The sequence below is a fragment of the Schistocerca americana genome, chromosome 1, assembly GCF_021461395.2.
Source record: "Schistocerca americana isolate TAMUIC-IGC-003095 chromosome 1, iqSchAmer2.1, whole genome shotgun sequence".
Lineage (NCBI taxonomy): Eukaryota > Metazoa > Arthropoda > Insecta > Orthoptera > Acrididae > Schistocerca > Schistocerca americana.
In genome coordinates, this window is record NC_060119.1 from 108,522,320 (window position 1) to 108,537,702 (window position 15,383).

A 15,383-nucleotide genomic window follows, 5' to 3' on the forward strand; every position below is an offset into this window, starting at 1 on the left:
GCCATGTCCTGAGAAGCAAGATTAAAAAATAATGTAAAATATTTTTCTTATGTAATTGATTTGTAGCTATTTAATACATGAATACACTCACCATATTTGCATCTGACTGAATGTTTAAGATTCAGTCTGTGGTGTCACCGCCAGACACCACACTTGCTAGGTGGTAGCCTTTAAATCGGCCGCAGTCCGTTAGTATACGTCGGACCCGCGTGTCGCCACTATCAGTGATTGCAGACCGAGCGCCGCCACACGGCAGGTCTAGAGAGACGTCCTAGCACTCGCCCCAGTTGTACAGCCGACTTTGCTAGCGATGGTTCACTGACAAATAACGCTCTCATTTGCCGAGACGATAGTTAGCATAGCTTTCAGCTACGTCATTTGCTACGACCTAGCAAGGCGCCATTATCAATTGCTATTTATCTTGTGATGCATGTACCGTCAGACCGATGTTCACCAATTATGGATTAAAGTTAAGTATTCCAGAAGCTGCGTACTATTTTTGCTACTATCAAGACCTTGTCCTGTTCCAGACCTCACGCCATCCTGCGTGAGCTTAAACGCGTGCCCTTCGGCCTCCCGTCCTAGTGGATTGGCTTTCTTGCCAGTTCACAAAAGTTGACGACGAGGATTTTGCGTTCGTATTGATATTGCCCTGATTTACTTGTGTCATGGCTTCGCCACAATCTCCAGGTGTACTGTCCGAATTTTATCGCTTGCAGAATCAGCAGACGCAGGCCTTATTGGACGCCCTTGGACAGCTCGTCCAGGGTCAACGTGCAATGCAAAACGATGCGGCAGCCGCCGCTCCACCGCTACCACAGCCACAACACACTGTTGCACCAACTTTTCGTCCTTTTGATGCTGCACTGGAAAGTTGGACGGAGTGGTCACGCCAATTTGGATTCCATCTCGCCGCCTGCAGAATTCAAGGTAATGAGCGGCAGCCTTTTTTGTTAGCATCCATAGGCGTCCAGTTGTACCGTGTGATAGTGAAATTGTTTCCCCGACGCGACGTAGCAACTCTGTCCTACGAAGAAATTTTGTCTGCATTAGACACCTATTTCAAAGAATCAGTCAATGTAGTTGCGAAATGGTATACCTTCTTTCGTACAAAACGTACGGCCGGTCAAACTAATCGGGAGTGGGTTGCAACTTTGCAAGGCCTTACTAGGGATTGTGCTTTTGAGTGTCAATGTGGACTTCCTTATTCAGATACTATGGTACGTGATGCAATTGCACAGAACATTTCTGATGTTCGTATACGGGAACAGAGTTTGAAGCTAGTCAATCCCTCCCTTCAAGAAGTGATAGACATATTGGATCAGCAGGACACACTTGACTTTGCTCAGGAATCATTTGAAACCTTACCAGCCATGTGTCGCATTCACCGGCCCGCCGGGCGTGCTGCACGGAACAGTAAACAGCCCCCGCGCCCGTCCGCGCAGCTGCCGCGCAAGCAAGCAAATGCAGTGCTAAAATCATGCCCGCAGTGTGCTACTAGACATTCGCGTGAGAATTGCCCGTCACGCCAGCCTATTTGCTTTTCCTGTAATAAAATAGTACATGTTCAAAGTGTTTGCCAGAAAAATCTCAGAACGGACACTCACAACCATTCCAGGCCCTTTGCTTCGCGCCGGAATCGGAATCTAACCCAGAATACTCAGGCTCGTGAACCTTCGCCCATGGAAATTCATGTAGTTCATTCCACTCCGCCCAGTGCCACTCTCTCTAACAGTGACTGTGTTCGTCCCACAAATAGTGTGCGTCGACATCGCCGGAAATCCCGTCAAGTCGCAAGTGATTCTGTACCAGTGTCAGTTCACGTTGCACGAGACAGTCGCTCTTGTCGTCAGCAGGACAATAAACTTTTTGTAGATTTGGATGGTGGTGGTGGTGGTGGTTGTTGGGATGTTTAAGGGGGACTAAACTACGAAGGTCATCAGTCCCCGTAGATTTGGACACTAACGGCAAAGTGATCCCATTCCAGCTCGATACCGGAGCTGCAGTTTCACTGATCAATCACGACATGTACAAACAGATGGGCACACCTCCGTTGCGTGCCGCAAATGTTAAGCTCAGTAGTTATTCAGGACAAGCAATCCCTGTGTTAGGACAGTGCAGCCTTCTTGCAACATGCAAAGGACAAACAAAACTTGTGTCATTGTACGTTCTTCGTTCTAGTTCTGCATTGAACTTGTTTGGTTTAAATTTATTTCAGTTGTATAACTTGTCTGTAGTCAATCAGGTCCTATCAGTGAACCAAACTGTGCCTTCAGACAGTGTTTCTCGTCTATGTGAAGAGTTTGCAGACATTTTTGCACCGGGCCTTGGTTGCGCTAAGAACTATAAAGCACATTTGGAACTGAAAGTAAACGCGCAACCGAAATTTTTCAGAGCGCGCGATGTTCCCCACGCATTGCGTGATAAGGTCGCAAGAACATTACACGATTTGGAATCACAAGGTGTGATTGAACGTGTGCAGGCTTGTCTCTGGGCGTCATCCTTAGTAATTTTGCCAAAACCTTCCGGAAAATTGAGACTTTGTGTGGGCTTCAAGGCAACAGTGAATCCACAACTAGTGATTGCAACTTTTCCTTTACCCTGCCCGGAAGCTCTTTTTGACAAACTGTGCCCGGGTAAATATTTTTCGAAGTTGGACCTAGCAGATGCGTACTTGCGACTACCGGTGGACGAAGAATCCCAGCACGTTTTGGTGGTTAACACGCATCTTGGTTTGTATCGATTCAAACGACTGCCAATCGGGTGTGCATCCGCCCCTGCATTGTTTCAGCAATATCTACAAACTGTTTGTGCGTCAGTCCCTACTGCAGCAAACTATCTGGACGATATTGTGATTTCCGGAAAGTCGGATGAAGAACATTTAGCCAATCTCAGAACATTATTTCAGGTCTTGCGCCAAAATGGTCTTCGCTTGCGGAAGGACAAATGTGTGTTTTTTGCTCGTGACTTACCCTACCCTGGTCATGTACTCAATGCCCAAGGCATACATCCCAGTCCCGAGCACCTCCGTGCCATACAAGACTTGCCTTCGCCGCAGAATTTGAAGGAGCTATAGAGTGTGCTGGGAAATATCAATTATTATCATCGCTATGTGCGCCACTCCTCTTCCATTTCAGCTCCGCTTCATCGCTTACGCCGTAAAGGTGTTCCGTTCGTCTGGACGACGGAATGCGAAAGCGCCTTTCGCCAGTTGAAATCGGCGTTGCTTTCCAATACTTGCCTCACGCCATTCGATCCCCGGAAGCCCCTTTTGTTGATGGTGGATGCATCGGATTTCGGGATCGGTGCTGTGCTTGCGCACAAAGATGGATCGCAAGTTCGCCCTATTGCTTTTGCGTCCAAATTGCTCTCGTCTGCGCAAAGAAATTATTCACAGATCGAGAGAGAAGCTTTGGCTCTCGTATTTGGTGTTACTAAGTTTCATGATTTCTTGTATGGTCGTCACTTTACCATGATCACAGACCACAAACCTTTGACATCCCTTTTTCATCCGAACAAGCCTGTACCTCCACGTACAGCGCAGAAATTCATTCGCTGGTCTATTTCCCTCTCGCAGTACCGCTACGATATCTTGTATCGGTCCACTGCTAAGCACGGAAACGCCGATGCGTTGTCCCGTTTGCCTGTTGCTGAGGATAGAGCATTCGATTCCTCCGAACTTGCTTGCATGTTCATTGATTCGGAAACCGATGACGTGGTCGAATCGTTTCCGATTGATTTTAGTCGTGTAGCTACAGCCACAGCTGCGACGCTGTCCTTGCTACCGTTCTGCGTTTTGTTGCTACGCAATGGCCCTTGTCTAAGCTTTCACGGATCGAGGATCCGTTGGTTCGCCGATTTTTTGCTCACAAGGAGAGGCTTTTTGTTCGACGTGGTGTTTTGCTGTTGCGTTCTGATAATGATCAGTCCAGGGCCGTGGTCCCACGTTCGTTACAGTCCTCTGTCTTACCGCCAGACACCACACTTGCTAGGTGGTAGCCTTTAAATCGGCCGCAGTCCGTTAGTATACGTCGGACCGCGTGTCGCCACTATCAGTGATTGCAGACCGAGCGCCGCCACACGGCAGGTCTAGAGAGACGTCCTAGCACTCGCCCCAGTTGTACAGCCGACTTTGCTAGCGATGGTTCACTGACAAATAACGCTCTCATTTGCCGAGGCGATAGTTAGCATAGCTTTCAGCTACGTCATTTGCTACGACCTAGCAAGGCGCCATTATCAATTGCTATTTATCTTGTGATGCATGTACCGTCAGACCGATGTTCACCAATTATGGATTAAAGTTAAGTATTCCAGAAGCTGCGTACTATTTTTGCTACTATCAAGACCTTGTCCTGTTCCAGACCTCACGCCATCCTGCGTGAGCTTAAACGCGTGCCCTTCGGCCTCCCGTCCTAGTGGATTGGCTTTCTTACCAGTTCACAAAACAGTCCTTTGTACACGTTGTGGCTGTAACTACTGAAATTGAGTGTAGACATATAGAAAAGTATAGTGTGAAAAAATAAATCTTTTATTGTCATAATTGGAGGGAGCCTAGAATGAAATCTTCGCCGGAATTAGTAGTTGCTATGAGATTTAAATCTTTTTGATTCTTCGCTCTTTTCAAGAAACTTAGCATTAGCATGATGTGACATCATCACTATATTGAACTATATTACTAGAATAATTTCTATGTTCATTTAAAGGGACGCTATATACACCATACGGTAGTCAATTTGATACCCCGTTTGTCTATTGCCAACTCTTCGTTAGGGTACGAAAATTCAGACAAAAATTTTACCCAAATCAATTGTTAATTTTTTCTTTATTTTCTTGATTCCTTTCAATCAAGTAAACAATGTTTTGCTATACTAAACTTCTCGCTGGTCAGTTTGATACCTCATTTGCCCATGTCCCACTCTTCATTTGTCTATAAAAATTCTGACAAAAACGCATTATAAGGAGTCTTGTTTTCGCTCCACTCAAGCATCTGAGCAACAAATATAGCTGATGCAGAATGGTTACTGGAAATATCTCTAAGTACTGCCGACTCTGAACTAGTGAAATGAACATAACTAGGGCCTGCATTCAAACCCGCTGCTTTTTGTTGCTTTACGATACTGCATTGCGGCGGGACCTGACGCAAAACTATAAATCAACACTGCAAGGCAGATATGTAGAATACAAATTCACGTCAACTACAGGTGGGATGTGCCTATAATTAATAGTAGTGTGTATGCTAATAGTACCCCGTAACAAAACGTTCTGAGACGGAGTTTGTTCATGATGTGTATGCGACGTCAGCGTAGTAACTACGGTAGCATCTTGAACTAAGAACTGTATACAACAAATGTGCATTAGACTTGTCAGTTGTGAGCAGATAGAGTTAAGCAGTGAACGTGCAGCCATAGTGTATCAATGTAGTACCACAAATCGCAGTGGAGCAATATCTCTAAATCAAGTGTTCAAGACATTCTTCAGAATGATGAGCCATTGTGTTATCAATATGAACCTACTGCAAACGAGAAAGTGCAGAAACTTCCACGAAGGATTAACGCTCTGATGATATAACTGGCATTCAAGACGGTGTGATGCCCAAGTTGAACAACATCCCAAAGAAGGAGTTTTCTGACAGTTTCACATGGTTTATGAACTTCACGGGGGACACCTGAGGCATCTTAATGTTTCTCAGTTCTTATTAATCCAGCGTTGAAACGCCTTGGACTGAAGATGTATTTTGTAAATTTGACCCTAGAGAAAATATGCATCTAGTAGATTTTATGAGAGACTTCAAAGTTGTTTTGTCTGTGCTCTGGACTAGTAGAGAAAATAATTAATTTCTTAAAGAATATGTGGTAGAAGTCGCATACAGATGGTCTCTTGATGTAACAGATTTCTGTTGGCCAGTAGCTGAACTGGAGAGTATGAACAAGATCAATTACTTAGATAATAAGCTGGATGAAGAAAATATTTTTTTTTAGAGGATGACTTACCTCTGAGAGTATCTGTATCCACGGAGTGGGTTTCAGGTTAAGAGTGGAAAGTAGTTTATGACTGGCAGTCTCTAATTTACAGCAAGAACATTCCAGCGTTACTTTATAAGTATATGTATTCTTAATTTTCGAAAAGGTACAGTAGACGATATTTGGGAGGGTTATCAAAAACGCGGTCGATTTCATAGACGAGACATAGAGGTAACGATATTGCTAATAGAACTGGGCGAATGTAGGTGAAAATATGCAACATTAGAATGGTTGGAGAAATAGCCAACTCAGACGTGTTTAAACGAATTCAAAAGGCCGAAACGAAGGTCTGAGTATTAGAAATAGGAAGTAGTGACGGTCAGACAACAAAATGAGGAGATTCTGTCTCACAGTCGCTGACGTACAACAAAAATATTCCAGTGTTACTCTGTTAGTGAATGGAAACAAAGCACTGCCATCCATACGTGTCAGGGTTGAGAAACTGTGTTGTAATGATGGAGAAACGGAAATCAAGGAACAGTAGTCAACTGTGGGGTCCGGTTTTGTCTCTGGTTTTAGTGATTTGATTAATGTATGTGCAATAAAGAGTTGTTTTTACAGCAGTGTTTATATTCCTTGTAGCTGTGAGTAGGATAGGGAGAATCTATGACTGAAAAATTCCAAAGGGTGTGTTTTACATCTTTAATTTCAATCTCATTTTGGAATTTATTTGTACTAGCCAACAATTTTGTTGAATGTTGGATGGGGACTTCTTCGGTGATCTCTATAATATACCACTTCTAAAGCAGGTGGGGTCAGAAAGTGTTACCGAAAAATACCTGCTTAGCGCCATCACGTTGGCCATCTTCGTGTCGGTTTAACTGCAGCCTCCACATCTTCTGATAGTGCTCTTAGAATTTTGGAAAAAGAGCCAGTCAGTATTCAGGGCTTAGCCCAGCAAACAGTGTGCGTGTACTTCAGGATTCTGTTTTCCGTCTGCCAAGAGTATGGCAAAACTGGTGGTAGAAAATGCCCCTTCCTTTCAAATATAAATTCTGTATTACCGAAAGAAACGAAAATAATTCACTGTAGTGTATAAAAAGGATGCCTTACCTTTCCTTTTTCTTTGTGTTTGCTTGTATAGAGAGGGAATTGATTCGGATAATCATCAAAACTGGCATAATTTCGATGTTTCCATTACGTCCAACAATTATTTATTCATATTGTGATGAGTCTCATTCTTACATTCTCATTCTCTTTGTTATTTAGAACCCAAACATGTTTCAACATTGATGTAGCATGATTAACAGGCGTTCCATTTATCCTTACGGTATATTCTTTATTTTCTGTGGCTGTAATTATTAAGCTGGAAAGACATGCGGGCCACAGTGCATGATATCGCCTGCGAAATTCAACAGTAGATAGTTTTCGCTTCAGATTTATTACGAGCTGTTCTTTGCAGGTCAGTAGTGCTCATTGCAGTTTTCTCTTTCTAGGCTCAGTTTTATTGTCTGTATTCTTCTACATACTTTAAATGTAGAGATTCGTGAGTTTTTATAGTTCACACTCCTTAGAACCTCCATGTCATGGTTGTCCCTTTCTCACTCGTTTTGCAGTTTAAGAACAAAAAAAGTAGTAGAGAACATTGCGAGGAACGTATCACACAGAATACTAACGTCTGCACATTACTGTTAAGAGTTCAGTGACGTAAAGAGTGTTCAATATTTCATTTTCACGTTAGTATAGTCGTGTGGTTTACTCTTGTAACACTATGTGATCACCGTTAACTTCTCACGTGAACAACGCTCTTACTCCAACTATGCTTTAGTCTCTAAAGACTTTCAGTGACTTTATTATGATAAGGTTTAAAAAGAAACTATCACTACAACACGCACCATTCCCTGTGGCTTTTAAAACTAAATAAAATACATTTAATTTTGACGTCGTTTTATTGTGAGTAGTGAAATATTGATACAATTATTTGACAGAATAAAGTCCAGACATAGAGTGATGCGAGTAAAAAACTGTTAAGTGTTTCACTGAGTGCACTGAACATGAAAGTGGAAGAATGTCTTTTAGCAGGACGCATTCGGCAGGACAGCGGTGGCGGATTTAACCGGTCATCATCTCCATGAATTCTGAAACAGAGAAAGCAGCGTTGTAATGATATGGTTAACCGGCAACACAACAGGAGTCCTGTGGGGAAGAAAACCAAGCAGAATTATTTAGTTCTCGCTTAAACATCACACTGACACTTCAGAAATAACTTGTAGGCGTTGCGAAGAGTCGGACAACTACTACTCAAACTGGAGCTGTCATTTGTGTACAGAATTTTATATGATAATAGCTGTTCTTAAATGTCGTTTATGCCACAGTGGGTAGCTATAATTTTGTGGGAGGTAATGCCCGACCGTGCGGGACTGTCACAAGACGAACTGTAGATTGCTGACGAAGGAAACTGAATAAAAGACATTCAGATTTTGAAGCAATCTGTGAGTGTATTGGATGTTGAAAATCCAATAGGGACATATCATAGCACTGTGAGCGTTACACGCACCTATTAAAAATGAAAATGGAATTGCCCCATGAACTACACTGGAAACTGAAACGTAACAGCCCATTAAGACCCACTTAAAACGAACATTTTTCAGTCTAATTCAGGAACACGCATGTAAATAAAATATGTAATTTGTCTAAAAAATTGTTGTTACTAAACTAATTATTGCACCCAAATTACGTTAAAGTATAGAAGCTGTAAATGAAGGGAACATTTTCCTTGAAGGGACCCTCTAGTAATTAATAAAATATGAAAATATATTATTGTAATTTCGTATTCGAGAAGTTATACTTGAATAAAATAACGGACATAAACTAATATAGAATTGTACTTGTGTTCTGGAGCAAATATAAGTTTATATATTTATTTCCAGTTTTTATATGTTAATTTTAATTGTTACTTACCCAGAAAATCATTTTAAACAATGCCGAGGATTGTTCGGGATTGTTAATAAAGTATAAATAGTTACAGCCGTATTGACGTAGGGAGTCAGTACTTTGTGTGTATTTGGACAATAAGCATGTAGCTTGTTGAGCACAATTCATTTCATTATTGTAAGTATGATACATCTTATTTCAGATTTGTCAGGATGCTTTTATTTACTTTGAGACTGTAATAAATATTCAGCTGAAACACTATACTGGATTAAATATTGTTTTAACTTTATAGTAAAAACCCACTGCCGCTGTTTTGCAGGACTTCCGCTGTGACAGACCGTCGGCTACAATGAGTACTTTAACTTTAATCAAAATTAATTCAATAGTAAAGTTTTAAAACTCTTCAAATACTAAATCGCTACAAGATGGATACCTCGAGCATTCACATATGACGAGGCAGATAATATTTAACTTTTGCACTTTACTGACATGTGGTAAGAAAGCTCTGTCGGATTGTACATATGAAGTGGGTGAATAAAAATACAGAAACACCAAAAACGGAACACATTACCATGCCTAAAGCGCTGCAGGAAAACGGTAGGCATTCAAAGCAACCCCCAATCATATTAGAACGAATAAGCCCTCTGTGACAAATATTAAGTCAAAATTGACCAGGTTTCGACGCTACTATGAGCGTCGTCTTCAAAATTAAACTAACTGTTCTAAAACGTATTAGGTATATAATACATTAATAAAATTAAAGTTTGTACTGACTGGAAAGAGATGCAGTACTTACAAGTCACATCTTAAAAAATCTAAGGCTTTGTTCACTCAAGTACGAGCAGCCCTTAGCGGCTCGCCGTCTTATTTACAACTATTCGTGACGTCGCCTTTCCGGCTTAGATTTTTTAAAATGTGACTTGTAAATACTGCATCTCTTTCCAGTCAGTACAAACTTTAATTTTATTAACGTACTATATACCTAATATGTTTTAGAACAGTTAGTTTAATTCTGAAGACGACGCTCATAGTAGCGTCGAAACCTGGTCAATTTTGACTTAATATTTGTGACCGAGGACTTATTTGTTCTAATATAATTCTGACACGGTCACTGAACCTTAACAGCTATGTTCAAAGTTCAACCCCCAGTCGTTTCACAATGGGTAAATACAGGCCATGTATGGTTTTCAACGGTATATTATAGCGTTGTTCCCGCGGAAACAATGACAAATTCAGCTAACGATGATGGAGGTGGATAGCGATCACACCCTTCTCTGCAAAGTGGACCACGAAGTCTCAATAACTCTGAGGTATGGTGACTGTGGTGCAACGGCAGATGCGACAGTTGATCCTGCCGATCAAAAACCAAGTCCTGGACGATGTGAGCTGTGTGAACAGGGTCCCGCCTTCTTGGAACACAGCTTCACCATTGCGCAACAAACATTGACCCAAGGGATGGAAGTGATCAGCCAAAATGGTCACGGAATCCTTGGCACTAATGCGACCTCGCAGTGTAGCCATGGGGCTCATGGAATACCATGATGTGGCTACCCAAATCACCGGCAAACTCCGCCATATTTCACTCTTGGGACGTAAACTCGGGGAGAAGTTGGAAACAGTGTGAAACAAGACTCAGGCGACCAAATGCCTTTCTTCCATAGCTCCATAGATCAGGTTTTATGGCGTCGGCATCACGTTTTCGTGTTACGGGCATTTGCATCACTTGTGAGTGGTTTTGGAATTCCACCTTGCCCTGCAGTTCCCTGCTCGTGGAGTTTCCCACGTATTGTTTTGGTGCTGACAAAGATCGTGAGCGTGACACTAAGTTCTGCAGTGACTTTTGCACCACTCATGCTATTATTTTTGGCCACAAGCCTGTTCAGCAACTGCCTGTCACGATCATTCAATACACTTTCGTCCGTGTTGTGACAGGCTGCTCTCACAACAATACAGGACACTGTTCTGACCGCGACTGACACCTATAACGTACTGACGACATTGCATTGGTGCCGTTCGTGGTCCAGTACAACAGCGCAACAAGGAGGCTTGGCTACCATCTGCATTTATGTTAAAGGATGCATTTTCCACGGTGTTTCCAATTTTTTTCTCCAACTGCTGTAGATACACAACGCCGCTTGAAATCCCACTTACTAACTCTTTCGACATGTAGCGGATGATGGAGCAGATATTATTTTGAATAAGAGCCCATATCTACAAAACTTAGTGTGTGATGAGTTAAAGATCGGTGGTAATCAACTGCGACTCTCGTAATTATTACATTTGCAGCTAGCGGAATTCTAACCAACACTAACTGTGACTGTAGTTGTCAGATGACTTCTGGACTCGTGCCTTAGCACTGAGCATTGTTACAACAATAGATAGCTGATTACAAATGCTATCGCCGCTCCACCTAGCTGTCAAGCGTTCTGGAGCACATTGTGTTCCTTGTTTTATTCATGAAACACCACAACGGTTCGTCTACGGACGTAGGTTAATGTGCAGATCACCTACCTGGCCCACCCTATATATCTTAGGATACTGTGAGAAAAATTGTGTTTTTTTTGCTGCCAATGTTAATCGTACATTGGAATTACGTATAAAAATAGGGCAGGCAAATGCTGTTAATGGCCATTTTTGTCCCTCGTTGATTCCTCCTGGAGGTTCGATCCATTCCCGCTTCACAGCGAGAAAAATAAAATCAATGATATAATTTGAACTCGTGTGGTAAAACTCTTAGCAAGTGTTTCTATCCATACAACAGTTTATTCTTTGTTGCTGATATAACACATAGATATCAGGAACGTTCACAGACTATAAAGCAATATACAGCTAAGGCCGATTTATGGCTTAAGCGATACAAGCCCCACTTGGGGCACCAAGCAGACAGGGACGCCATAACTGTAAAGGTTTCTACACAGGATGTGTCAGAAGTAGTAACCGCCGCTTGGGGCGCAAGAGTGAGAGGGCTACCAAAGTGCAAGATTTGTATGTTTAAAACAATTAATTGTGAAAACTAATTCGTGTGAAACTGTACAAGGGAAAAGGGGCGAGGAGGGAGGGAGTAATGACAAGTCGCTTATATGGGAATGTGGGTCGTCTAAGGATTCCTATATACAGGTTTCATGACATTTTCGTATCCTTAAGTGAATGACGTGTTGCTACATGGGCTCAAAAGGGGTAAGTCGACCCAGGGGTTCTCTATGCAAACTAGGAGAAGGACGTTCTTTGTTACAGGGATTATGTCATTTTCTTATATCTCTATTAACTAAACAGAAGCCCTGTAACGATAAATCTCTTTCACACAGTCCGTATTTTGTGTCTCTGATAACGAGAGCTGCGAACGAATTGAAAGGAATCGGTTCACTATCGCAGCACAGTAGAGTGTCATAAGCAGGATTGGTTAGTTGGTTTGTTGAGTTGCGGGAATGCCCCAACCATGAGGTTATCCGTCCCAATGGTTTAGGAAAGGATGGGGAAGGAAGTCGGCCATGTCCGAGGCGATTTAGGAATATCACGGTAAACCTAAATCAGGATGGCCGGACGCGGGTTTGAACCGTCGTGCTCCCGAATGCGAGTCCTGTGTGCTAACCACTGCGCCACCTCGCTAGGTGTCATAAGCAGGATGCCTCGTATGGTTTCAATGTCATGAAAGTAACTACTAGTTTTCGAGCAAGTGTTATGAAAATCAAGGATGTTTTGATAGTCACCCGATGCACTTGAAACTCCTGGTAAATTGTTGACATTACGAAAACTGCAGGTAACGATACGTCAGAGCAACGTCACCTAGAAGAATACACTGGTGTTTCCAATTTTTTAAACGTACAGATGGAGGTTTTTTTTCAGTTACCGATTTATGCGAAAGGAAGGAAATGTAAAGTTAGTTTTCCTTTTATCAGTGAAACATATTAATGAAAAAAGTGTGAAAATATTTCAGTCGTAATAAAAAAGTAATGACTGAGCTTAAAATAACTGAAATGAGAAGTGACAATAATTTATTTCTTTACCAAAAACGTCGTCAAATGTGAAGTTCACCGATATGTAATTCGAGTATTTTGGTTGTAATCGAGGAACGCCTCAGTATAATATATGACGCAAAAATAATACTATGTAGATACTCTAGGTGCTTCCAGTTTTTTGCTGCATTCTTTTCAAAATGCTGCTTTCAGATGCGTGTTTAAAGTACTGTCTTATGTTCGATAAAATTATGAGCTTCTTCGTTGTGATCTATCATTGCCTATAATGTATGGTCTCAATCTTTTCAGGTCAATGAAACGAAGTTATGTTTTGACTCTCCAGTATGATTGATTATAAAGAGCCTATCTGACGCAGTGTGCCACAAGGCATTCTGGCAGCGGACGATAAATGCTGTGCTGAACCTGATATGGCATTTTTATCATATTTCTCTCCTAAGTCGTTAGGAAGACGCAGCGGGAAGGTATGCTTCATGTACAGATTGTGTATTAGATGCCAAATAGTTAGGAGTAGTGCAAGATACGACAAAAAGGTAAGATGAAAATTTTGGAAATGGCTTCTTACAAAGACGAAACGTCAGAAAAAGCCCTCGAAGGATTCAAAGTAATACCAGCGTCATACGGAAGAGGATTGCGGAAGCGTTGAGAGATGCTGCACCGAAATCAGTTCGTCTTTCCACACATAAGCTTCGCAAAAGACAACTCATTATATTGTGTTATATGGTTTGAGATCTCATAACGACAAAGTTTCTGACACTCGAGTGCTTGGATATTTCTGAGAAATATTCTGAAAGAAACGATTAACAACATTTCTGCAATTTGCTGTTACGTGTGTCGCCGTGATGCTACTGATAATATTTCCTAGCTACTGGACATACTCGTTCATAATACTGTTGGGTCTTGATTTGACCAGTGAATCAATATAAAAGCAGACTAATTTTGATGCCCGTTAACTTGGGATGACAACGATGAAAAGTGATGAATCGGGGATTGATTATTCCATCAAGGCATTGCCGTAGCATTTTAAGTTGCCAAACAAGCGTCTTAAATAAGGATAACTAGTCTTTTAACAGAAATTGTGATGTTATTTCAAGGAGTATATTAACAAGAAGAAGTTGAGCGCTAGCTCTATACGGTGAAAATAAATGTTGTTGTTGTCGTGGTCTTCAGTTTAGAGATTGGTTTGATGCAGCTCGCCATGCTACTCTATCCTGTGTAAGCTTCTTCATTTCCAAGTACCTACTGCAACCTACATCCTTCTGAATCTGCTTAGTGTATTCATCTCTTGGTCTCCCTCTACGATTTTTACCCTCCACGCTGCCCTCCAATGCTAAATTTGTGATCCCTTGATGCCTCAGAACATGTCCTACCCACCGGTCCCTTCTTCTAGTCAAGTTGTGCCACAAATTTCTCTTCTCCCCAATCCTCTTCAAAACCTCCTCATTAGTTATGTGATCTAGCCATCTAATCTTCAGCATTCTTCTGTAGCACCACATTTCGAAAGCTTCTATTCTCTTCTTGTCGTTACTATTTATCGTCCATGTTTCACTTCCATACATGGCTAACCTCCATACAAATACTTTCAGAAAAGACTTCCTGACACTCAAATCTATACTCGATGTTACAAATTTGTCTTCTTCAAAAACGCTTTCCCTATCATAGCCAGTCTACATTTTATATCCTCTCTACCTCGACCACCATCAGTTATTTTGCTCCCCAAATAGCACAACTCATCTACTACTTTAAGTGTCACTTTTCCTAATCTAATTCCCTCAGTATCACCTGATTTAATTTGACTACATTCCATTATCCTAGTTTTGCTTTTGTTGATGTTCGTCTTATATTCTCATTTCAAGGCACTGTCCATTCCGTTCAACTGCTCTTCCAGGTCCTTTGCTGTCTCTTACAGAATTACAATGTCGTCGACAAATCTCAAAGTATTTCTTCTCCATGGATTTTAATTCCTGCTCCAAATTTTTCTTTTGTTTCCTTTACTGCTTGCTCAATATACAGATTGAATAACATCGGGGATAGGCTACAACACTGTCTCACACCCTTCGCAACTACTAATTTTCTTTCCTGTCCCTCGACTTTTGTAACTGACATATGATTTCTGTACAAATTATAGATAGCCTTTTGCTCTCTGCATTTGCCCCCTGCCACCTTCAGAATTTGAAAGAGAGTATTCCAGCCAACATTGTCAAAAGCTTTCTCTAAGCTTACAAATTTCAGAAACGTTGGTTTTCCTTTCCTTAATCTATTTTCTAAGATAGGTCGTAGGGTCAGTATTGCCTCACGTGTTCCAATATTTCTACGGAATCCAAATTTATCTTCCCCGAGGTCGGCTTCTACCAGTTTTTCCATTCGTCTGTAAAGAATTCGTGTTAATATTTTGTAGCCGTGACTTATTAAACTGATAGTTCGGTAAGTTTCACACGTGTTGACACCTGCTTTCTTTGGGATTGGAGTTATTATATTCATCTTGAAGTCTGAGGGTACTTCGCCTGTGTCATGAATC

General features: G+C 41.6%; 1 protein-coding gene across 1 annotated transcript in view; it reads right to left on the reverse strand.

Annotated features, from left to right (window-relative positions):
• Positions 1-7,890: 7,890 nt before the first annotated feature.
• The window catches only part of LOC124620561 (troponin C, isoallergen Bla g 6.0301), a 147,671-nt gene continuing 140,178 nt past the window's right edge, over positions 7,891-15,383 (reverse strand). The window contains exon 6 of the mRNA XM_047147078.1: positions 7,891-8,098. Within this exon, the coding sequence (XP_047003034.1) occupies positions 8,073-8,098 (26 nt within the window). The 3' untranslated portion in view covers positions 7,891-8,072. The remainder of the gene's footprint in view (positions 8,099-15,383) is intronic.